The sequence below is a fragment of the Lampetra fluviatilis genome, chromosome 45 (assembly GCF_964198595.1).
Source record: "Lampetra fluviatilis chromosome 45, kcLamFluv1.1, whole genome shotgun sequence".
Taxonomy (NCBI): domain Eukaryota; kingdom Metazoa; phylum Chordata; class Hyperoartia; order Petromyzontiformes; family Petromyzontidae; genus Lampetra; species Lampetra fluviatilis.
This window is the reverse complement of record NC_136319.1, coordinates 6,598,856-6,624,856: the sequence shown is the minus strand read 5'-3', so window position 1 is coordinate 6,624,856 and position 26,001 is coordinate 6,598,856. Positions and strand designations below refer to the sequence as shown.

The 26,001-nt window shown below is 48.1% G+C and overlaps 1 protein-coding gene across 1 annotated transcript; it reads left to right on the top strand.

The window, feature by feature from the left end:
- The first annotated feature begins 619 nt into the window (after positions 1 to 619).
- LOC144947493 (E3 ubiquitin/ISG15 ligase TRIM25-like) lies at positions 620 to 21,336 on the top strand. The gene is given in 7 exon segments (XM_078876718.1): positions 620 to 862; positions 864 to 1,193; positions 1,782 to 1,877; positions 12,619 to 12,852; positions 14,646 to 14,668; positions 14,980 to 15,083; positions 20,789 to 21,336. Coding segments are annotated over 7 exon segments (1,578 nt in total).
- Positions 21,337 to 26,001: the final 4,665 nt, after the last annotated feature.

Below are 26,001 nucleotides of genomic sequence, written 5' to 3'. Positions count from 1 at the left end.
ACTCATCATCTACACACTACTCACCACCCGATACCCACACACTACTCACCATCTCATATGCGCACACTACTCACCACTCAGCATCCACACACACTACTAACCAGCTGCCATCCACAAGGGAGAACATCTCCCCCAGGAATAAACCCGTTTCACAGATTTCAAAAGGAGAGAATGAGACCTGTGGGACAAACCATTATCGCTGTATCCCTGGCTGCTGCTGGGTTTTGTTTGTACAAAAATTACATCACTTGAGACCAGTCAAAGCTATGTTGAACTTCTTCCACACCGTACGGAGCCAACTGTGCTAATCGGAAGTGCAGGGAAAAGACAACAAACTAAACACAAAAAGCAGTTTTAGCTAACACAATGCGTGACTGTAACGCCACGTCTACACAGGTGAGCGTGACCGCCGCGTGGAATATTCCAGGGCGTTTCTGAAGGTATTCATAACTAAACCACAGGTGAAGTCAGTTCATTTCCTTGCTCGTCTCCGCTGTGTGAGCTGCTCACACAGCGTCTCCTGAACAGTACACACCTCGTCACTGGTAATCAACATCTCACGATATTATAAAAAAAAAAAATTGAAATAGATTCTCTGAGCCACAGTGAGAAACGGGTCATGGCGAGCGCAGCTCCCGCTGAGAACGTGGACCGTGAGTTGACCTGCTCCATCTGCCTGGACACGTTTGACTGCCCCTCCACGCTGACCTGCGGCCACTCGTTCTGCCTCCTGTGCCTGGAGGATGCCTGGAAGGAGACAGACTCCTACTGCTGCCCGCAGTGCCGCAAGACCTTCCCTCGACGACCCCAGCTGACCAGGAACGTGACGATCGCCAACCTCATAGAGCAGCTGCGAGTGACTTGAGACCATGGCTGCTGCTGCTACTGCTGGTGTTGTTTTCTGTGACCACTGCCCAGAAGGCAAGACGCTTGCAGTGAAGACTTGCCTCAGGTGTGAGACGTCTTTCTGCAGGGAACACCTCGTGCCTCACCTGGAAAATAGGAAGTTTAAAGGTCACGTCCTGGTTTCACCAGATGTGAACCCTGAAGAACGCAAGTGCAAGAGGCACAAAGAGGAGCTCAAGTTCTACTGCAAGCAAGACGTGAGCCTCGTGTGCACAGTCTGCGCCTTCACTGGAGAACATCGAGGGCATGATGTTGACACGCTGGAGGACGAGCATCAGACACGGAAGGTGAGGACTGCATGCCGACAGCAATAATCAGTGAGGTGCAGAACAAACAAGCATTGAGGTTATTTGGCAGCTATACATTTCCACGTGATAAACCACTGATGAGTTATCATTTGTGGCCAGGTCGCTTCTAAAAAAAATAATACCTGGTTGGGCTTTGCCTGGTAGGATGAGGATGGCTTGATTGTATGTGTATGTTGTTGGGTGATTTGTTTAACTTCCTTGTACTTTGCACTTCTATCATGTTTTTGTATAGTTTGTTGTTGTAACGTTCTTACCCACCCCTACTGGACATTTGTGAAAAAAGAGCTTTATAGCTCATCGAATTCCTCCAGTATAAATACACATACAGATTATGATACCTCTACATAAACTGATAAAAGCAAACTGTCCCCTGGGTATAATAGAAACATCTCATACAACAAGCATCACCGTGGGTTGATTCTCTGTCCACAGGTCCTTTGCCTATTAGACTTTTTCAGTCAGTCCAGGATGACTTCCTCACCACGCTTCTGGTGGGCAATTCAGAACTGTCACCGTGGAGGGCTCCAGATAGAGTGGAGTCTCCTCTGATGATTTCATCTCTTGCAGGGTAGAGTCGCTGAGCAGATGCGGGCAGTGGAGAAGGACAGAAAAAAGGCGGAGGCGTCCGTGGGACAGATGAAGGCCACTCACAAGGACGTGCAGGTACCGCGCGTGGCCTCTGTGGCCCTGTGACCTCCACCCTGAGTGGAGTCTGTGACTCTCCCCTTGAGGATAACTCCGTAGATTCAAGTGAACTCTGGTAGGCTTGAGTCAGTGTGTAATGACTGTGCAGGACATTGCATTATTATAGTTACGGGTGATTGAAACGTAATTTTTTTAATGCAACGTTCTTACACAAAAAAGTGTATCTCTCGTGAGACTTCAATGCACGTCGCAAGATAACTCGAATGGCTTGCAATGGATCAGATAAAATAGAGCAGTATGGAGCAACGATTGTATTTAATTATAAAGGAGACATTAAACGAGTGAAGACGGCGATAAAAAACGACAGGAAATCGGCTTTTGAATGCTAGAATTAACATAAGAAATGCGGCTATAAAGAAAGTGCAAGGAATGCCAGAAAACACTTTTGCCCTCATGACACGCACCTACCTCTAAAGCAGCACAACGTAGAGACAATTATTATTTAAACCGTTTTAAGTTGAATATGCACGAATCATAATGTATTAGTGATTGACTCTTTTGATGTAGTACATTTTAATGATTCAGATAATTACGTAATTGAATCTACTTGTGATATGTCTTCAACGATATTGCTATGAGCCTGTTTGCATTGTCGCATGCATGAGTTTGTTAATTCATTCGTTTCTCAATCCACTTGTCCTGGTGAGGGTCGCCGCAGCAGAATGTTGAGTAGGGCGGTCCAGACCTCCTTTCCCTGGTGACAGACTCTAGCACTTACTGGGGAATTCCCAGGTGTTCCCAGGCCAGCCGAGTGATATAGTCCCGCCAGCGTGTCCTGGGTCGGCCCTAGGGTCATCGCCCAGTGGAACGTTCCCAGGATAGTTCCAGGGGGAGCTACCGGGGGATATCCTTACCAGGTGCCCAAACCACCTCAACTGGCTCCTCTCGATCTGGAGGAGCAGCAGCTCGACTCTGAGGCTTTCCCAGATTACCGAGCTTCTCACCTGATCACGGAGAGTGAGCCCGGCAACCCTGCAGAGAAACCTCATTTTCGTCCCTCGTACCCGCGATCTCATCCTTTCGGTCATCACCCAAAACTCATGACAATAGGTGAAGGTGGGAACGTAGATTGACCTGTAAAGCAAGAGCTTTGTTCAAGAACTCACCTCCTGCTTCACTACCATGGAATGGTACAGTGCCTGCAACATTGTGGATGCCGCACCGATCCACCGTCCAATCTCCTGCTCCCAATTACCATCACTTGGGATAGAAACCCCGAGGTACTTAAACTTCTTCACAAAGGGCAGTTTCCCCCCCTCAACGTCTCCCGAGAGTGAACCATGACTTCAGATTTGGAAGTGTTGATCCTCATCCCAGCCACTTCACACTCGGCATCAAACTGTTCCAGTGCACGCTGGAGATCACAGACTGATGAGGAAAAGAGGACGTCATCTGCAAAAAACAGCGATGCCATTTCCATGCCCCCGTACTGAATACTCTCCATACTTGGACTGCGCCTTGATATCCTGTCTATGAAAATCACAAAAAGGAGCAGAGACAAGTCGCACCCTTGGCAGAGTACAACACCCACAATGAATGACATTGATTTAACATCAAGAATACGGACACAGATCTCTGTGAATAGAGGGACTGGATACCACACAAAGGCGGCATCATTCTCCCGCAGCACCTCCCACATGATATTACAGGGAACACGGTCATATGCTTTCTCCAAGTCTACAAAGCAAAAGTAGACTGGAGCAGTATACCCCCATGACCTCTCAAATATCTGTGAGAAGGAAAGAGCTGGTCCATTGTTCCATGACCCTGACGGAATCCGCATTGTTCCTCCTGAATCTGAGGATCAACCAACCAGCAAGAAACTCCTCTCCAGCACTCTAGCATTGGCTTTACCTGGGACGCTGAGGAGTGTGATCCCTCTGTAGTTGGAGCAGATCCTCTAGTCCCCTTCCTTAAAATGGGAACCACGACTCCAGTTTCCCAATCCAGAGGTACTGTACCAACCTTCGATGCAACATTGCAAAGGCATTCCTACACTGTCTAGCGCGCTTTAAACAACTCTGGGTGAACCTCATAGACTCTAGTAGCTTTGCTGCTAAGAAGGCCCTCGACCGCCAGAGTGACTTCAGCAGCCGTGATGGATCAGATCCCCCCAGCTGTTTCCAGGGCTGCCATCTGAGATTTGGGCATGTCCACTAGGTTGAGGAGCTCCTCAAAGTGTTCCTTCCACCTCTCGACTATCTCCTTAGTTGTGTTCAATGTTACTGAGAAAAGATGGGGCCACATCTCATATACCCTTCCTAATGTGTCGGATGGTTTGTAGAGGTGATAGCTACTCATTATTCGGGGACCTACGGTATAGCGTTGCCTCCCTCAGTAAACGGTCGGAGTCAGGGAGAGGTGAGAGCGGATTGTAATCACAGATTCCCGCCAGACAAACGGCCAAGGGTCAGATAAGGTGAAAGAGGATCCAAACGACAAATTGGGAAGAACCAATCAGAAGGGTCCACAAAGTAGCGTGGGATTGGACAAGCCCAGTCACGAACCAGTATAAAAGCCAGAGCGCTGAGAGCTCTGGCTCAGTTCTCCACACACGAAGACCAAAGCCCGGGCGGAAGAAGATAGGACCCTGGACCAAGCCTTTTAGCCCTTCTAAGGGCTGAGGCTCAGTGTTCCAGTAGTCAGGGGAGAATAGGTCCTGGATAGGCAGGACCCTGGGTCCCAGCCTTCCAGCCCTTCTATGGGCTGGGGCTCTGCTTGACCAGAGGTCGGGGACCCACCGAGCCAGCGGTGGGTCAGTTAGCCTCCCCTAGGTCCCAGCCGGAGGACGCTAGGTTATGCGGGTAGACTTGTGTGTAGGTTCCGCCAAGCAAGGAGGCTGTACCTCCTCAGGTTAACGGGTAAGGGGACCGTATACCCCTTGTGTGTTAGGGACTGTGTCGAAGAAAGACAATAAACAGTGTGTGCCTCAAAGGAGTTTATTCGCCCGTGATTCAAGATACTACAGTTTGACAAGATCTTTGAGGCTGCTTGGTAGTCTCTCTCCATGGCCTCTCCAAGTGCCTCCCTTGCTCGGGATTTCGCTTCAGTAATTGCTACCGCTGCCACGCTCTGGGCAAGCTGGTACCTCTCAATCAAGTCGGGAGACTTTTTCCAAGCATAGCTTTGAAGCATAGCTAGGAAAAAGTCTCCTTATTCAACTTGTCAGCATCCCTCAGCACTGGTGTCCACCAGCGGGACCTAGGTTTGCCACTTTCACAGACACTAACTGCCTTCCGACAATAGCTTTTGCAGTCACATCCACAATAGAGGTCCTGAACATCGTCCACTCGGACAGAAACAGAAACAGAAACGGTTTTAATCGCCATGAAGTTTGCACATACACGGAATTTACTATGGCCGGAAGGTGCATACATTCAACATATAGGAATCTTAAAAACTTAAATAGGTGATATACAGTCTAACTATACTAACGTTTACAAAGTATAACTAATACTAACGGGCTAAAGTATGTAAAATTATGAATAAGTAGACCATATAAAATGTGAAATGTAAAATGTGAATTAGCCGTAATATACAATCTTAGAATACAAAAATACAAGTAAGAAAACACGTTGTAAGTATGACAAGGCGCAATTATGTAGATAAAATGTTATAGTTAGTGTAAAAGTCATTTTAAGTATAAAAGTTATTTTAAGCCCTTGGCCTTGTTGAGGAGGCCAACGGCAGATGGGAAGAAACTGTTTTTATGACGTGTGGTTTTGGTCCTGATGGACCGCAGCCTTCTGCCGGAGGGGAGTAGCTGGAACAGAGAGTATCCAGGGTGAGAGGAATCGTCCACAATCTTCCTCGCTCGCCTGAGGGTCCTCAAGGTGTGCAAGTCCCCAAGTGTTGGTAGATTACAGCCAATCACCTTCTCAGCAGTGCGGATGATACGCTGCAGTCTGCTCTTGTCCTTGGCAGTGGCAGCAGCGTACCAAAGGCTGATGGAGGAGGTGAGGATGGACTCAATGATGGCTGTATAGAAGCGCACCATCATTGTCTTTGGCAGATACAATTTATTCAGCTGCCGTAGGAAGTACATCCTCTGTTGAGCTCTCTTGATAAGGGAGCTGATGTTCAGTTCCCACTTGAGGTCCTGGGAAAGAATAGTGCCCAGGAAGCGGAAGGACTCCACATTGTTGACTGGGGAGTCGCACAGGGTGATGGGGGTGAGTGGGGCTGTATTCTTCCTGAAGTCCACAACCATCTCCACGGTCTTAAGAGCATTAAGCTCCAGGTTGTTCTGGCTACACCAGGTCACCAGGTTGTCAGCTTCCCTCCTATAGTCAGACTCATCCCCATCAGAGATGAGCCCAATTAGGGTAGTGTCGTCCGCAAACTTCAAGAGTTTGACGGATGGGTGACTGGAGGTGCAGCTGTTGGTGTACAGGGTGAAGAGCAGAGGGGAAAGGACGCAGCCCTGAGGAGATCCGGTGCTGATGGACCTGGAGGCAGAAACTTGTGATCCCAGCTTAACGCACTGCTTCCTGTCAGACAGGAAGTCTGTGATACATCTGCAGGTGCAGTCTGGCACGTTCAGCAGGGAGAGCTTGTCATGAAGCAGGGCAGGGATGATGGTGTTAAAAGCCAAGCTAAAGTCCACAAACAGGATCCTGGCGTAGGATGCTGTGGAGTCCAGATGCTGTAGGGTGAAGTGGAGGGCCATGTTAACTGTGTCATCCACAGACCTGTTGGCTCTGTAGGCAAACTGAAGGGGGTCCAGGAGAGGGTCTGTGATGGCTTTGAGGTGTGCCAGGACCAGGCGCTCAAAAGACTTCATTACCACGGAGGTAAGGGCGATGGGTCTGTAATCATTTAGTCCTGTTTGCCTTGGCTTTTTTGGCACTGGAATGATGATGGAGGACTTGAGACAGGCTGGTACATGGCATGTCTCCATGGAGATGTTAAAGATGTTGCTGAACACCGGAGACAGCTGGTCCGTGCAGTGCCTGAGGGTGGCTGGAGAGACAGAGTCCGGCCCAGCTGCTTTGCGTGGGTTCTGCCACTTGAAAAGTATTTTAACTTCTCCCTCCTGAATGGAGATAGTTGTCTCTGTAGTGGGGGGCGGGATAGGGGCCTCTTGGGTGGGAATGGGTAGTTCAGGACAGTCCAATTGTCTTTCAAATCTGCAGTAGAACTCGTTCAGGTCGTTGACCAGGCGGGAGTCGTTAGTTGTGTGGGGGGCTCTGGGCTTGTAGTTGGTGATCTGCCTGAGCCCTCTCCAGACAGAAGCAGAATCGTTAGCAGAGAACTGGTGTTTTAGTCTCTCTGAGTACAGTCGTTTAGCCTCTCTCACCGCCTTGCTAAACCTGTTCTTCGACTCCTTGAATTTGTCTCTATCGCCACTCTTAAACGCTTCCTCCTTCTCCAACCTCAACTTTTTGAGCTTTGCTGAGAACCAGGGCTTGTTGTTGTTGTTGAAGTTCACCCTGGTGCGTGTTGGAATACAGCAGTCCTCACAGAAGCTGATGTACAACGTCACAGCCTCTGTGAGTTCTTCCAGACTATTGGTAGCAGTCGTGAACATATCCCAGTCAGTACAGTCCATGCATGCCCGCAATTCCTCTATAGCCTCACTGGTCCACTGTTTAGATGTCCTCACAGCAGGTTTACAGAGCTTTAGTTTCTGCCTGTATGCAGGAATTAGGTGGACCATGACATGGTCAGTGTCCCAGTGCTGCTCTGAAGACGGCGTGGTAGGCTCTACTGACTGTAGTGTAACAGTGATCCAGAGTGTTCCCTTCTCTGGTAGGGCATTTAATGAATTGTCTGTATTTGGGGAGTTCGTGGCTGAGATTGCCTTTGTTGAAGTCGCCAAGTACGATAACCAGCGAATCTGGATTTGCTCGCTCCACACTCAGAATCTAGTCGGCGAGCATGCGTTAGGCCTCTTTAACCTGAGGACCCGGCGGCAAATATACTTCGACCATAATGAGTGATGCGAACTCGCGAGGCGAGTAGAAAGGTTTACAGTTGATAAAAAATGATTCAAGAAACGGAGAACAATGTTGCATAATCACTGTGACATCTACACACCAGCCACTATTAATGTAAAAACATATACCACCGCCTTTCGTCTTGTAGGAGAGTGCTATGTCCCGATCCGATCTTACGAGTTGGAAGCCTGCCAGTTGTAACGCAGTGTCTGGGATCAAATCACACAGCCATGTCTCTGTGAAGCATAAAATAGACGATGAAATAAAGTCTCTGTTTTTCACCATCAGTAGCTGAAGTTCGTCTATTTTGTTACATAGTGAACGTACGTTGGAGAGGAAAAAGCTCGGAAGCACTGTTCGGATCCCGCGTCTGCGTAGCCGTACTAGAGCCCCCGACCGTTTACCCCTTCGGCGGCGTTTTGCTGCTTGAGTAAAGTCTTGCGCGGTTTTGACTAGAATGCCCACTAATTCTGCCGCTGGAAGCAGAAAAGTAGGAAATAAGTCCACAGGAGTTGTTTCCCTGATGTTTAGAAGTTCGTCTCTTGTCAGAGAACTCCGAAAATCTTGGCAGAACACTGAATTAACAGACAAAACAAGACAAAACAGGGCGCACCGACTGGCTGAGGCTACCATCATCGGCGCCATCTTCTCACCAGCACGAGTGTGCTGAGCAGCAGGCCCCTCTCGCCAGCACGGATGTGCTGAGCAGCAGGCCTCTCTCACCAGCACGGGTGTGCTGAGCAGCAGGCCTCTCTCACCAGCACGGGTGTGCTGAGCAGCAGGCCTCTCTCACCAGCACGGGTGTGCTGAACAGCAGGCCCTTCTCACCAGCACAGGTGTGCTGAGCAGCAGGCCTCTCTCACCAGCACGGGTGTGCTGAGCAGCAGGCCTCTCTCACCAGCACGGGTGTGCTGAACAGCAGGCCCTTCTCACCAGCACAGGTGTGCTGAGCAGCAGGCCTCTCTCACCAGCACGGGTGTGCTGAGCAGCAGGCCTCTCTCACCAGCACGGGTGTGCTGAGCAGCAGGCCCCTCTCACCAGCACGGGTATGCTGAACAGCATGCCCCTCTCACCAGCACAGGACACAGGTGTGATGAACAGCAGGCCCCTCGCCAGCACAGGTGTGACTGAACAGCAGGCCTCTCTCACCAGCACAGGTAATCAAGCAAAACAAGACAAAACAGGGCGCACCGACCGGCCGAGGCTGCCATCATCGGCGCCATCTTGTTGCGGTTGCACCCGATTCAATGTCTATGACCTTCTCTGGAGTGCAGGAGAAGTTTTCTCAGAGGTGGAAGTTGAAATCTTTCTGCACTGGGTCTTCCGCGAGACGTTTCCAGAAAAGCTGCACTCTTTTGTTTTTGAAGGACGCAGGGTAGACGTCTGGATAGCGTCTGATTCAAACTTCTCCATGAAAACATTGGCTATCACTGGTGACAAGGGGGAGCCCAAAGGAGTACCCTCATTCTGTTTGTAGACGGTGCCATTCCAGGTAAAGTAAGTGTTGGTGAGGCAATGCCTAACCAACGCAGGTACATCCGAGTTCAGTCCATGTTGGACCAAGCCTTCAATTATTGTTAACGTGTCAGGCACTGGGACTTTGGTAAACAGAGAGACCACATCAAAACTGATGAGGATATCGTCAGGAGACAGTACCATGTCTTCGACCATAGAAACCAATTGGGTTGAGTTCAGTACCTTTGAAGTGGTCTTGCCAGAGAAGGGAAGCAGAGTATTTGATAAAAAAAAAGGGATAGCTTGTAGGTAGGAGAGTTGATCATGTACACTATGGGCCGTAGTGGGGTGCCTTCTTTATGGATCTTGGGAAGACCATATAATCTGGGAGGTCTTGCAGCCGAGGGTTTTAGAGAGGGACGTTTGGTTGGTTAGATTAGGGAAGTCGAACTAGTGATTATCTTGTTGGTTTTTGTCGTTAGACTGTTAGTAGGATTACCTGGTAATGACACCTTCTACAAACAGAATGAGGGTACCCCTATGGGCTCCCCCTAGTCACCAGTGATAGCCAATGTTTTCATGGACAAGTTTGAATCAGACGCCATCCAGACATCTACCCTGCGTCCGTCCATGTGGAAGAGATATGTGGATGACACTTTCGTCATTTGGCCACATGGCCTCCCAGCATTGAACCATTTCCTGGACCACATCAATTCCAGACACCCATCCATCAGATTCACCATGGAAGTGGAGAAAGATGGCAAACTACCATTCTTGGATGTTCAGTTTGAGAGGAGACCTGATGGCTCCTTGGGACATTCTGTTTACAGGAAGGCCACCCACACAGATTCTTACTTGAAACCTGATTCCCACCACCACCCGGCTCAAAATAATTCTCTCATCAAAACACTATACCACAGAGCTCATTGCATCTCTGACCAACACCACCTGACCAGTGAATTAAAACATGTACATCTGGCCCTCAAGATGAACAGATACTCTGACCGTACTATCCGCCAAGCTGTTTCTCCCACCATACAGAAACAACCACCTGAAACTCTGATCAAAACTATCACGTTGCCATACATAGCAGGCGTGACCAAAAAGATCTCCGAAATTCTAAACAAACATAAGATCCAGGTCCGATTCAGTACAGTACATAAAATCCGTGATCTTATCCCATCTGTGAAAGATGTCATTCCTGACTTGCATTACCCTGGAGTCTATAAACTGAGTTGCATGTGTGGTGATTGTTACATTGGGGAAACGAAACGTCATGTCTCTGATCAGGTCCGCGAGCACAAGTCAGATCTGAAACACGGCAAAACTGATTCTTCCGCCGTTGCTGATCATTGTTACAACGCTGTGGGCTCTCATGATATTGTCTTTTCCGAGACCAAGGTGCTCTGCCAACCCTATGGCTACCATCAAAGGTTTGTGCATGAAGCCATCCAGATATACAAACATAGACATAACTTCAACCGTGATGGTGGGTACAAATTGAGCAATCATTGGAAAGATGTTATTAACCATGTAAAAAAGATTTAACTACGCATATTTGTACCATCTTATTTGACAGGTACTAGTCTATTTTACTGAGTTGTTGACATCCACCGCGTTCAACAGTGCTGCTATTGTTTGGTTTTGGAAGCCAACATTGGCCGTAATCCCTGTGGAGGTGCTTCACTTGGACCTTCCCTTCTAGCCCCGGCCCCCCAGCCTCCCAATCCCTGACTGCCACATTTAGATAAGCTCCTCCCCCCTCCCCTTAACCAGTATTTAAGATATTGTCTCTTGGATTTCTCTTCACTTGATACAGTAAATTTGGCTGTGATGGTCCCACCTGAAGACGGAGACTTGTGTTACCTCCGAAACGTCGTGATTTAATTTAGTTATTTTTCATTTATTATTATTTTATTTTATTATTATTTTTTGCATTTGTGACTTTACCGAAAAAGCCTAAGAGTATGAATCCTTGCAGTCACGAAAGCTTCAAATCTAGAATTACACATATCAGCATCCTCGTGTTAGAACATGGTGTTCATTATTGACATTCCGTTACTATCACAGAATTCCAGTAACATCTCACCGTTTGGGTTCAGATCAGGGGGGACATTCCCTCTAATCATGCCTCTCCAGGTTTCTCCATATTTTCCCACGTGAGCATTGACATCGCCCAGTAAGACTATGGAGTCGGTAGGCGGCACGATCGAGCACTGCACCCACCATCTCCAAGAGGGCTGAAAACTCTGAACTGATGTTGGTACATACGCACAGACAACAGTCAGAGTTGTCCTTTCTGAGACCCGACGTCTCATTGAGGCAACCCTCACATCCACTGGGACAAACTCAAACTGAACAGTGGAGCCATTTTGGGCAGGGCTGGCCACCAGGTGCTTCTCGGCGAACACCACCCCCAGGCCTGGTTCCATGGGGTTGTCCTGGTATACCTTGTCTGGGTCAGGCTCTCTGATTTTAGTATTTTTAAACCATTCATAAAGGGATGTTGTTGTCTGGAACCTCTGCCCAGACCTGTTAACCAAGGCAGATCCTACCAGGAATACAAGACTCCAGACGACATAGCTCTGAGGGTCATTGGAACACAAAAACCCCACCACCACGAAAATGTTACGAGTATCCAAAGTATCCAATGTCATGCAAATCCTGCTGTAAAAGTTGGCATCAAGTCAGCTAGTGATAATAATTCACACAACAGCTCCATGTTGTGGAGAATATTAGTAATACAACCAGAAAAGCAGATCATTGGTCTCCATCAAATATCAGAGCTCGGAGTGATTTGAAACGGTAGAGGGAGGGGAGAGATCCCAGCTTATGCTTAGAGGAATGGACATTCCAATAACGTGAGGTAGTTTTAATAACATATAATTTTAATAAGTTATTAGTCGTTAATTTTCTCCATATTTGTGCATAAAATATATCAGTTGTATTGACAGATATTTTTTTGTATGTTTGTTTTAGGTGGGTACATTTGTTTTAGGAATGCATCTTAGGTCAAATTATGGGACCGTATGGAAAATTATGTTTCGATTTACAATTTAATGTTTCACTTTATGATGTGTTTATTTCCGCAGAAGAATACAATTTTGCTTTTTATCTTACTAACCAAATCATAGATGTGAACGTCCTAGATTCTTAAACAGTTATCGACCAGTTCACTGAGATGTGAGTGCAGAGACATAATGTGGAGGCAGGGCAAACTTGGTTTGGAGTAGCCAGAAAAAATGTGACTTTGGTATGTATAGCATTGAATATGAAATGATAGCATCCATCGTACACCCTTGCAGGATTGCATGGTACAGACCAAGGCTCGCATCTCAGGCGAGTTCATCCGCATGAGGGCGATGCTGGATGAGGACGAGAGGACAACTTTGTATCGCGTGGACATGAAGGGGCACGAGCTGCTGTCCCAGATCGAGGAGAACATCGCTCATTACGAGCGCGAGATCAACGAGCTCCAGGCAGCAGCCACGCGCATGCGCACTCTGCAAGAGGAGAGGGACTCGCTCGCGTTCCTGCAGGTAGAGTGAGTAGGCATCACCCCACCTGGCCACCATTGACCACTGTTGCCTCCACAGTGGCGATGTTTACACACAAAACCAGGTACTCCTTTCAGGCTGAGTCGACCTTGGGGAGGCCTAGGACCCATTCAGATTATCGTCACTGGTGTTGGTTGTGAGCAGGAATCGAACTCGTGTCGCCGGGTTGGTAACGCAGTGCGCTTACCATTGCACTACCACTCCCCCCACACTAACTTGTACACGCACGCACGCACATACGAGCACGCACGCACATACGAGCACGGGCGCACACATGCACAAACACTCACTACCAGCACGAGGCTGACTCATTACATCTCGCGAAGGATCGCTCCACTGGAAAAACATTGTTCCGTGATTAAGTTCGCGTTTTACGTCGAAAACTGCCCGTACATTTAGAAAGGCGGCACATGCAAGGTATCACAAAGAACATAATAACGCAACTTGCATTGTCAATACAATCTATCGGCCATATATTTTATTGAAACAAGTCCACCAACGTGAATTTGTATGTTCTAGTAAAAATATAACTTACTACTGAATTTCCAAATAATGAATAAACGATTAACATTTTGACTTTAAACTTTCGTGACTACAGGAATTCATATTCTTTGGTTCTTTCGGTAAAGCCACGTAGATAGAAACATTAAAATAAAGTGTTTTGTTTATTATTATTATTTTTTTTTTTCATTAACTTTATTTTTATTATTATATTTCTATCTACGAAACTATTAACACACAAATCCTTCGAGTTAATACACGGTTGGTAATTTATGCAGACGTTGGCACTACAACATCTAACCACATGGTCCTGTAATATACAGATTTAAGTTACTTACCGCTAGATTTAGTTAATTCATGTATCTAAATGTCGACCAACCAAGAGTAATGCTGAAAAGAGAAGAGCTTTTAACATCACGAAAGCCACAGACATTTATTATTTGATCAGTCTCGGAAAGTTTAAACCAATCCGAAAATTGTCTGCTTCAACAAGTGTTCACTCTGGATAGAAGTTTTTTTTGGATTAGATCACTTAAATATAAAGGTGTCGTTAAACCCGCCACCACCCGATACAACCAATTAGATTTGTCACGTAAATATAAAATGCCAATAAGTTAATAGTTCAGCACACCATTGTGTTGGAGAATAAACAAATAACATTACAATTGGAGTACAACTTTTTCCAGTAATTACAACCAGCCTCATCAGGTGACCGTCAGAATTGTGGAGAAATTCTCCTGTTTTGGTCTTAGAGGAATAAATGTGATGTCATCACCCTGAGCCAATCAGGTGCGAAGCCCAGAGTGGGAAAGGTGAGTTAATGTATGCATATACATGACAATGGATCTCGATTATTAGTTGGGCTATTCATAGTTAATCAATATGTAGGTACGTTACGTATGTACATTACCGACTTTTGGGCCCACAATTGTATCAAAAGTGGGCTTCTATGAGGTTTTTGGGCCCAAAAAATTTCCCAAAAATTCTAAACTTCTGACAAAGGTAACACGATGCAGTGGAAAATTATTTCCAATCACTGCCACTCAATGTCGAGTGACACGTACGCCTATTGCCCGTGGCAACGGTTTGAGAGGCCACACCTTGCTGATGAGAACCATCGAGTCCAAACGAGTCCACAGCTTTGTCTTGATTACAACCAACAACACTGGGATAAGCAAATGGTTGAGTGCAGCCTCATCGCCTCTACCAATCACCGTGTGGTTAATGTGGCTGGAGGTAAACTGATTCGCGCCCCCTGTGTCTGACTCCTGCAGGTTCACCTGAAGGAGACAATCTGGTATGGACTCATGATCTTGCACGGATTAACACATGGGGTGACGCCTTGTGTGGGACATGGGCTGCATGGCGATGATGATGAGTGTAATGATGCTGTGTACCACGATCTGTGATGCTGTGTTACTTTGTGTGTGATGATGCTTTGTAAGACACTGGCTGTGTGTGATGATGATGCTGTGAGTGGTGATGCGGTGTGTGATGATGCAGTGTAAGACACGGGCTATGTGTGATGGTGCTGTGAGTGGTGATGCTGTGTGTTGATGCAGTGTAAGACACGGGCTGTGTGAGTCACTGCTGGTTCTGGTGTCATAGGAGAGACGCTCAGAAGGAAGCTCCACACTCATCTCTCAGCAAAAAAGACATCGCCGTGATCAGCGCCCTGCAGGGAGCTGGGGTCATCCTGCTGGCATTCATGTGTGAGTTCCACGGACTCTTACCACCTGTGCGTGTGTGTTATTGTGCGTGTAATTGTGCTTGTACAAGTATGTTGTGGAGCGGTAGTGCAGTGGTTAGCACACTGCGCTATGAACCTGGTGTCCTGGGTGTGATTCCTGCTCAAGGCCAAAACCAGTGATGGATCATCTGAACCTGTCCTGGGCCTCCCCGAGGTCGACGCAGCCTCAAATGAGTACCTGGTGTTGTGTGTAAACATCACCTCTGGGGAGACAAAGGCGGCCTGACGTGGTGCTGACCCCCTCGTGTGCCATGCGGGCCTTCATAGGTGCTTACTAACAGCACTTGCCCCAAACGTCTGAGGATATACGGGGGTATCTTTGCCTTTGTAAAAGTGTATAGATCTACATTGAACTTCTTTTACACCAACCATGCTAATCGGAGGTGTCTGGGTGTATGGATGAGCGAGAGTGAGTACGGATATCCAGTGAAGATTGGATGTATTGTGCACTGAGCTACAAACATCATCACCAACAGGCTATTCATGGCTAACATCAGTGGTGAGTAGATTTAGAACCAATTTTGGATTCCTCCTAGGTCCACTCAGCGTTAATGAGTACCTAGTATGTCTTGTAAAGTTCACCACTGCAGACACAAAGGCTGCCTGTATGATTTGTACGATTCAATGAAAAAGACTATAGATTTTAGAACAAGGAATCTTATCGTTGATTGTTAATACCCAAGGATCACACATCCAGACTAAGACATAGGAGTCTTTGGCTTCATGTTAACCGTTTGATGCACAGAGAGTCAAACTAAGGCACCTTTACAATTCTTAGCTTCCCCAGTTAATGGCTGAGCCTCACAGAGCCAGACTAAGGCATAACCTTGGTTAATATTTCCTATCACCGCACTGCACGTGCAAAGATAAACATTACGACTGTAATGTATTCATTGGACAATAATATATAGCACACACGAGTGTATTTCACTATTACATGAGCTCCATTGATATTACACGCGTGTATTATCCAGTGAGGATGCTGTTGGCCAAAACAACCATTGTAGCAGATGAATATATGATAATAAGTCTTCCCTGTAATGGATGTCATCATCAGACTCGAGAAAGACCACATCACCATTGTGATGCGTAGGGTTCATTGTTAATGCTGTAGGATCATAACCAAACTAAGGCAGCCTACAGATTCGCATTATTCATTCATAATGCTTGAAGCTGCTTTATCCCTTCTAAGGCACAGTAAGGACTATTGGGGTTCAAGGTTAATACCCGAGGCTCACAGAGCCATACTGGGCAATCACTGTGGCTGACCATGTCTATCCTATGTGCATATGTAGTGTTGTAAAGGACGGACTTCTAAACTTATTTATGGCACACACTGTTTATTGTCTTAATACACAGTCCCTATCACACAAAGGGGTATACGGTCCCCTCACCCGCTACCCTGAGGTACAGCCTCCGGACCTTGTACAGCTCCACACTCACGCTTACCTCCTATTCTAAGGAGGTATAGCCTCCGGATCTTGCTGTCTATCTAATCTCCCTGCTATCCCAGCGTCCTCTGGCTGGACCTAGGGGAGGCACACTGACCCACCGCTGGCCCGGCGGGTCCCCATCCTCTGGTCGCTCAGGGCCTTCGCCCTCACAAGGGCGGGAAGGCTGGGAGACAGGGTCCTAACTATCTAGGACCTAATCTCTCCCCGACCACTGGTTACACTGAGCCCTAGCCCTGATAAGAGCTGGAGGGCTTGGTCCAGGGTCCTAGATGTCTTCGGCCGACTTGGGTCTTCGTGTAGCAGAACTGGCCCAGAGCTTCTCAGCGCTCTGGCTTTATACCACTTCGTGGCCGGGTTGTCCAATCCCCGGCCACCTTGTGGAACCTGCCGATTGGTCATTCCAATCTGGCGTTTGGATCCCACCTTACCCTATTTGACCCTGACCGTTCTAACCAGCGGGAAAACCCTGTTTATGATCCGCTCTCTCACAGCTTGCGAACAGCGAGTAGTTATCACCACTGCACATACATACATACATTACGATATACCTTATATTGGAATACCTCTACATTAATATACAGCACACACACGAGTGCAAAAGGAGTTTTACATGAGCTCTATTAACACTACTCTTTTGTATTATTGAATGAGGATGCTGTTGCTATGCTGTCTCTTTGAGTGTTTACCACAGAGACGCTGTGGCTCAGATTCTGAGGATTCATAATTAGTACTTGAGGCAGCGTGATACAGATTCAGACACAGTTAGGATTCACTATGGGAACCTCATTTGCCAGTAAAAATATGATAATTGGTTCTTTACCCTTCTATCTGGCAACAAAACTGACACCTTTTTACAAGGAGTCATGTTTGCATAGACCGCAATACCTGCAGTCATAATACAAACAAAAGAACATAACTCTGATAATGTGCACTGTCCTTAAAGTTGATTGATCCACACCCGAGACAGCTTTCCTTAGAGCCTAGTCTCATATGGGTTGGACCAGATGACGCCAAAAGGCGCACAACTCAAAGACAATGCACCATCAGAGTATGAGAGCTCGGGGCAAGCATCTACACTATGGGAACCTCATTTGCCAGTAAAAATATGATAATTGGTTCTTTACCCTTCTATCTGGCAACAAAACTGACACCTTTTTACAAGGAGTCATGTTTGCATAGACCGCAATACCTGCAGTCATAATACAAACAAAAGAACATAACTCTGATAATGTGCACTGTCCTTAAAGTTGATTGATCCACACCCGAGACAGCTTTCCTTAGAGCCTAGTCTCATATGGGTTGGACCAGATGACGCCAAAAGGCGCACAACTCAAAGACAATGCACCATCAGAGTATGAGAGCTCGGGGCAAGCATCAACTTTAAGGACAGTGCACATTATCAGAGTTATGTTCTTTTGTTTGTATTATGACTGCAGGTATTGCGGTCTATGCAAACATGACTCCTTGTAAAAAGGTGTCAGTTTTGTTGCCAGATAGAAGGGTAAAGAACCAATTATCATATTTTTACTGGCAAATGAGGTTCCCATAGTGTAGATGCTTGCCCCGAGCTCTCATACTCTGATGGTGCATTGTCTTTGAGTTGTGCGCCTTTTGGCGTCATCTGGTCCAACCCATATGAGACTAGGCTCTAAGGAAAGCTGTCTCGGGTGTGGATCAATCAACTTTAAGGACAGTGCACATTATCAGAGTTATGTTCTTTTGTTTGTATTATGACTGCAGGTATTGCGGTCTATGCAAACATGACTCCTTGTAAAAAGGTGTCAGTTTTGTTGCCAGATAGAAGGGTAAAGAACCAATTATCATATTTTTACTGGCAAATGAGGTTCCCATAGTGTAGATGCTTGCCCCGAGCTCTCATACTCTGATGGTGCATTGTCTTTGAGTTGTGCGCCTTTTGGCGTCATCTGGTCCAACCCATATGAGACTAGGCTCTAAGGAAAGCTGTCTCGGGTGTGGATCAATCAACTTTAAGGACAGTGCACATTATCAGAGTTATGTTCTTTTGTTTGTATTATGACTGCAGGTATTGCGGTCTATGCAAACATGACTCCTTGTAAAAAGGTGTCAGTTTTGTTGCCAGATAGAAGGGTAAAGAACCAATTATCATATTTTTACTGGCAAATGAGGTTCCCATAGTGTAGATGCTTGCCCCGAGCTCTCATACTCTGATGGTGCATTGTCTTTGAGTTGTGCGCCTTTTGGCGTCATCTGGTCCAACCCATATGAGACTAGGCTCTAAGGAAAGCTGTCTCGGGTGTGGATCAATCAACTTTAAGGACAGTGCACATTATCAGAGTTATGTTCTTTTGTTTGTATTATGACTGCAGGTATTGCGGTCTATGCAAACATGACTCCTTGTAAAAAGGTGTCAGTTTTGTTGCCAGATAGAAGGGTAAAGAACCAATTATCACAGTTAGGATTCTTATGGTTCAGTGTTAATGTGTAAAGCTCTCAGAATCAAAGGCACCTTGAGAATTATTCGTGAATATTCAGAGGTTTATCAGACAACCAGCCAGCCAAGGGCTTCACCCTGGTTGACCGTGTAAATCACTACATAGTGACGACACTACACTATCACACACACGAGTGTACATCACTACACTATCACACACACACACGAGTGTACATCACTACACTATCACACACACAGAGTGTACATCACTACACTATCTCACACACACACACAGTGTACATCACTACACTATCACACACACAAACACGAGTGTACATCACTACACTATCACACACATACACGAGTGTACATCACTACACCATCACACACACACACACATGAGTGTACATCAATACACTATCTCACACACACAGTGTACATTACTTCTCTATCACACACACGAGTGTACATCACATACACACACGAGTGTACATCACTACACCATCGCATACACACACGAGTGTACATCACTACACTATCACACACACACACGAGTGTACATCACTACACTATCACACACACACACGAGTGTACATCACTACACTATCACACACACGAGTGTACATCACTACACTATCACACACACACAGACACGCGAGTGTACATCACTACACTATCACACACACACACGAGTGTACATCACTACACTACCACACACACACACGAGTGTACATCACTACACTATCACACACACACACGAGTGTACATCACTACACTATCACACACACGAGTGTACATCACTACACTATCACACACACAAGTGTACATCACTACACTAACACACACACACACACGAGTGTACATCACTACACTATCATACGGGGAGACAAAGGCGGCCGGGCGTGGTGTTAGCCAACCCCAGCCCATTGTGTGCCGTGTCGGCCTTGACAGCCACTCACCAAAAGCACTTGCTGCTACAATCCGTGAAAGGTTATACGGGAGATCGTTGTGTTTGTTGTACACACACGGACACTACGGCGTGTTGATATCCACGCTGCTGATGCTGCTGCTGCGATCCACTGCCCCACCTCCTGGCACCTCGCAAAGCCCTTCAGGGGCTGGGCCTGGGCAGGGCCACCACCACCCTGCCTAGCAGGTGCTACAGGCTGCGGGGCCACATGGCGGGGCAGTCACCACCCTGCCTAGCAGGTGCTACAGGCTGCGGGGCCACGTGGCGGGCAGTCACCACCCTGCCTAGCAGGTGCTACAGGCTGCGGGGCCACGTGACAGGGCAGCAGATGTTCAGTGCAGACAAACGCACCGCTGTACTGTACTTCTGTGCTCTCGCCAGCTGCGCCGCCTGTCTTCGCCAACGTGCAGTGACCGGCGTGGTGAAGTATGGTCAAATATCCCCCGCGACTCGCACGGTATAGGGTGGCCCTCATCCAGCAGTGGATTAACAAAGTGTCCGTTACATGTCATCACACCGATAGCTACGCATTACAACGTTGTATAACAATGCTCATTATGAATTGCTCTATTGCAGGGGTCGGCAACCAAAATAACAAGAAGAGCCATTTCTTTCCAATTCGGTACAAAATTCAGTATTTCAAGAGCCGCAATGCATACTGTACATACGTACATATCGTCAAGAAGCAGCCCGTAAAGAGCCGCATGCGGCTCCGGAGCCGTAGGTTGCCGACCCCTGCTCTATTGTAATGTACGTGCGTGTTAGTGCACAAGTGCTGTTGTTATAGTGGTGCTGTTGTTACACGGCTACTGTGATTATTGTTACTGCAGACGGACGCTCACCGACTCTGGACCCAAACTCGGCCCACAACATCCTCCAGATTTCCTCGGACCTCAGGACGGTGACGCGGACCGCTGTCTCCCAGGGTCGCCCCGATCACCCACACCGCTTTGATGTCTGGCTACAAGCCCTGTGCTCCGAGAGCTTCTCGTCGGGTCAGCACTACTGGGAGGTGGACGTGGGGGGTGTGACGGGGTTCTGTCAGGTTGGAGTCGCGTACGGGACGATCGCACGGAAAGGGCTTGGTAATGAGTGCAGCCTGGGAAGGAACGACTCATCCTGGGTTTTATATAAACGCAACAACAGCTGCTACGTGTGTCATGGTGGTGTATTGACCTCAGTGCCGGTGAGGGATCTTCCCCCGAGAGTCGGGTGCCACCTGAACTGGGAGGCGGGGCTGCTGTCGTTTTACTGCGCCGACTCCATGGAGCTGCTGCACTCCATCCACCACTCGTTTAGTCAACCGCTCTACCCTGCACTGCGTGTGTGGGGTGTTGGTGACTCGGTGAGGATTCTGGATCTGAGTCGTGCGTCCTGAGAGCACGGAGTGTGAGCAGCGCAGAGAAACGGGCACAACGCACAGACTCACGCACACAAAGACACATATCCCCCGTGTAGCCTTCACAGGCTGTTGGGGCAAGTGCTGTTAGCGAGAACCTATGGGGCCGTCCATAAATGACGTCACGCACGTAGGGGGTGGGGGGTCAGACATTTGTGACGATGGGGGGGGGGGGGGGTTTGAGAAATGTGACGTCAAGTCAAAATGAGCAACTTAAATAAATATAGACAACACGTTCTACTTAATTAGATAGACTTTTTAATAAATGTTTTCTCCTACAACATCAGAGTGCAGCGCCACATTAAATACGCACTACAATGACAATAGTTTAAAGCTATTTGAGGCATGTTTTATTTTCTTGGGGGGGGGGGCAGAGCTTTGTGACGTCATATTTGAGGGAGGGTCTGACTTTTTGTGACGCCGTGTGACGAAGGGGGGGGGGGTCAAAAATCGCGTGACGTCATTTATGGACGGCCCCTATGAAGGCCGGCACAGTACACTAGGGGGTGGGTGGCCAACACCACGCCCGGCCGCCTTTGTCTCCTCAGTGGTGATGTTTACACACCGTACCAAAAGCTCTTCAGGCTGAGTCGACCTAGGGGAGGACCATGCGCGGTTCACCAACACCAGTGACGATTATCGGTATTGGTCCAGGCTCTCCCCTAGGTCGACTGAGCCTCAAATGAGAGGGCGGAGCTCCACCGCGGGCGTGCTGGGAACACGCGTCATGTGACGCTGCGGGGTGACGCGCGCCGTCCCCCTCGTGGTCACTCGCTCGTTGGGCGATAAACCCGGGGTGGGAATGGGATGGCATCGCAAGGGGGGGGGGGGGACTACTCGTGGTGTATGCTAAGCGTCGCTGGGTTAAACATTTTTGTTATAACCTGGGGTCGAGTGACCCCCCCCCCCACCCAAACTAGTTTTATTTTACAGGGCATAGAGAGAGATATAAGCCATTTAACACATAGTAGTAGTAGGAGGTCTTTCGCCACCAATATTATTCGTAAAGGTTTGTTTTGATTAATATTTTAATTATCTGCTCTCAGACTTGGACCTGAAGCCACAATCTTCGAATCATGGGATAACGCTTCTGCTGACAAAAATGGGAACTGTATTTTGACTTTGAAGTTGGTTTAAGTTATTAAGCACCTGATATATATCTAGTGACAATCTAGCTTACAACTTACAATACGACACGACTAACATTGTCTCAACACGCATTAATAACACAGATACACTGTGTTATAACAGGAATAGAGACAACGCAAACTCCAAATTTCCAGCAGCTTTCAGTGTCATAATCCAACCCACGACCTCCTGCATACCAGGCGAGGGAGTTAACATCTCCGAGCCACCGCAGCGCCCCTCCTTAAAGTGAGATACCAATCCGGTGTGAACCTAACTCGAGTCTCAGGCTATTTAGCGACGCTTAGATGATTTGAGACGCATTGATTATATTGTACCAATTATGTAATTGTGTGAACGCTAATCGCATTGTGTTCTGGGCTGTGTGTGAGATTTATATTTTCTTCATTGCTGGCATGGGTTTGACTTGTTTTACTATTATTTTAATTTTGGTGAACCAGGTAACTCTTGTCAATGAAACTTATCCTGATCTCCTGAGTGCTAACTTCGTTGAACTCAAATTTAACTCGAATCGATCATCATCAGCAGAAATAGCATCAGCAGCAGAATTAGTAACAGCAGGAGCAACAGCATTAGCAGTGGTAGCTCCATCGTTAGCATCGTGATCAGTATCAGAAGTAGGGCCATAATCAATAATACAATCGTTATCAGCAGTAACAGAATAATCAATAACATAAGCAGCAGCATCATTGCTAGCATCATAAATATTATCAGGAGTAGGACCAGCAGCATTAATAATAATGTAATCAGTAGTAGTAACAGAATAATCATTAGCAGCAGAAGCAGCAGCATCATCACTCTTGCAACCGACACTCATCCTGGTATCTTGAGTTCTCACCTGGTTAAACAAATCGACTTTAACACGTAGGCTTTCGCGACAAATATTACCAATAATAAAGGTGTATTGGGTTAGATTGTGTAAATATAAATAGACTTGATTGTGTTCTGGGTTACCTGTGAATTTTAATCACATTGTATTGTGGGTCAAGGGTCCAAATATTCTGGGTGAATTAGTAATAAAATCTGAAAATCTTTATTCAAGATTGTCATCCAGGTGTAATAAAGGACTTTTCCACGCACTGCTTGGTCTCCGTCACTCTTTATTCGGGTCAACACCCGCACCCCGCTGGTCCCGACACCGGACCAGCTGCTCCTCGCGCGCGCCCCGCACGCGTTCTCTCGTCAGTCCTTCACGCTCCCCCGCTCCACACACCGCTGGCCGATGGTGTGCTGAAGCGCCTGCAGCCACGTGGCTGATGGCGCGGATTCTTTCCGGCCACCCAACGTGGTCCAGCTTCTTAACTCTACCAACTCACCCAGAGCCCTTCTGGGCTCCCACCTATATCCCCTTCACCACGTGATCCTGTCTCCTCTCTCACACCACGCCCTTCCGAATCTTCCAGATCTGGCCTCCCCATAGCGCCCTGCTGGCTCCGCTCCTAGGTTCCGCCCCCACTCACCTCGCATCCAATTGGACCCGAGGTGAGTGGCGGACCTTCACATACGCCCCCATACTGGCTCCGCCCCCCAATACCCCGGGCCGTATGATTGGCCTAGAGGCCAGCAGCGAACCCCGCTTAGGCTCGCATTACACAGGTGTAATAAAACAGGTCGACGACAAGCGACTGTGTCTCCGTCTATTTATTTCTTCGTTATCTGGACAGTTCGTGTTCCGCTCTCTCGGACGTTCCGCATCGCGTGAGTTGGTGCCCCGCTTCTCCGCTCCTGCGCACCGCTGGCAAACCACCCCATAGCGCCCATGGGCTCCGCCCTTGAACCCTGCCTCTGATGGCTCGTGTCGCCTGGTTGGCTTAGGGGCTGGGGCGGTGAAGCCCCAGCCTAGGCCTCGGCAAGGTAAGGTAATTGTACCCTTTTTACCGGGTAAAACGGTAAAGGTAAAAGGTCAAGGTGTCGACATGCCAAGGGGTAAGGGTTAAGGGTAGGGTAAAAGGTAGGCTCGTTGCTTTTTACCTTTTACCTTACCTGCTAAAGGGTAGAAGGTAGGGTAGAGTGATTGTATTGTGGTAAGGTAAAAGGTAGGGTAAAGGTAGGCTCGTTGTTTTTACACTTTTACCTTACCTTGCCGAGGCCTACCCCAGCCTACGCTCGCATTACACAGGCTTGAAAGTGTTTTTCTCAGAGCTGAGCCTAAGATTAAACCCGGTACGATTTGTAAATCTACAGCATATGCCTTCACAGGTGTGATAAATCCCGTTCAGACAACGTCTTGACTTCAGAGTTGTTATTCGTTTTCCCATTCACAGCCTTCCACCGCATTCACACACTCGGTTCCCTCACCTCCCTCTCCGCTTCTTTATGCTGCTGGCTGACAGTGTGAGAGAGACTGCCGCGGCCCGCTACGTGGCTGGAGCGGGACCACGGCACCAGCCACGTGGCTTCCCCCTTCGTTCCTCCGCACACTGACCACGTGCTGTCTTTCTCCACCCCTTATAATCCCTGGCCCACGTGATACCACGTAGCCAATCCTCAGCCACACCCCTGGAACTTTCCCAAAGATACTGTCCAGCTCCAGGGCTATGCCCCTGACTCGACTCCCCATTGGCTGCGGGCTGAGGCCGGCAGAGCCTATCACTATCGCCTAGGTGTAACCTCACATTACATCACCCCCCCCCCCCGGTGTAAAAAGTCAGCCGTCTCGGCTGAGAAAAGGGCGATGCATCAGTCCCCCCCGACTAAACATTTAGGGCGCCAATGATGCGCAACGAAGTAAGGTTGTTAGTGCGCTGAACAACGCGCGGTCGAAGGTAAGAACATTAGAGCACAGAACAATGTGCAATGTAAGATGAAGAACAACACAACCTTAGGGCACCAACCGAAGCGCGGCATAACAGATAGGATAACAGGCGCAACATGACAACAACGCTAATGAAATGGGAATGACTTTGAACGTGTGCGCGACGCCGGTCCCTCTCCTCCCATGGAGCGTGGTCGTCCCACCGACTGCTCAGCAGGAGGGGGCAGCGGAGAAGGAGCAGGCACAGCGTACTCCATGGACGGAACGGGTCTCGTCGGAGGCTGCTCATCGGGGGACTCGACGCCCTTCAAGGCCTGTGCGTCTGGGGGGGGTAGAACAAGTCCTCGCTGGGGATCAATCGGCGAAGCCGGTGGACCGTGAGGCACATCAGACCCTGGCAGGTCAGCAAGTGGGGATGAAGGGCCAGTGTGTGGTTCGAAATAAGGTTTCAACCACGACGAGTGCACATACCAACGACGCAGCCCATACTGGATGTGAACATTTTGGGGATTGCAAATTTCTATTAGTTTAACGGGCCCTTGCCAAGGCCTGTGCAGTTTAGGGGATGTACCCACAGGCACCTGAGAGCAATGGAGCCACGCCGTGTCGCCCACCGCTCAAGGCATGTCACGTCGCGACCGACGCGCGTATATCTCGTTCCGGGCCTGTGTCCGGGCTGTTGCACGCATGGCGGTTTCTTGCGCCTCCATAACACGCCGAAGCGAGTCACGGACGTGTTCAGG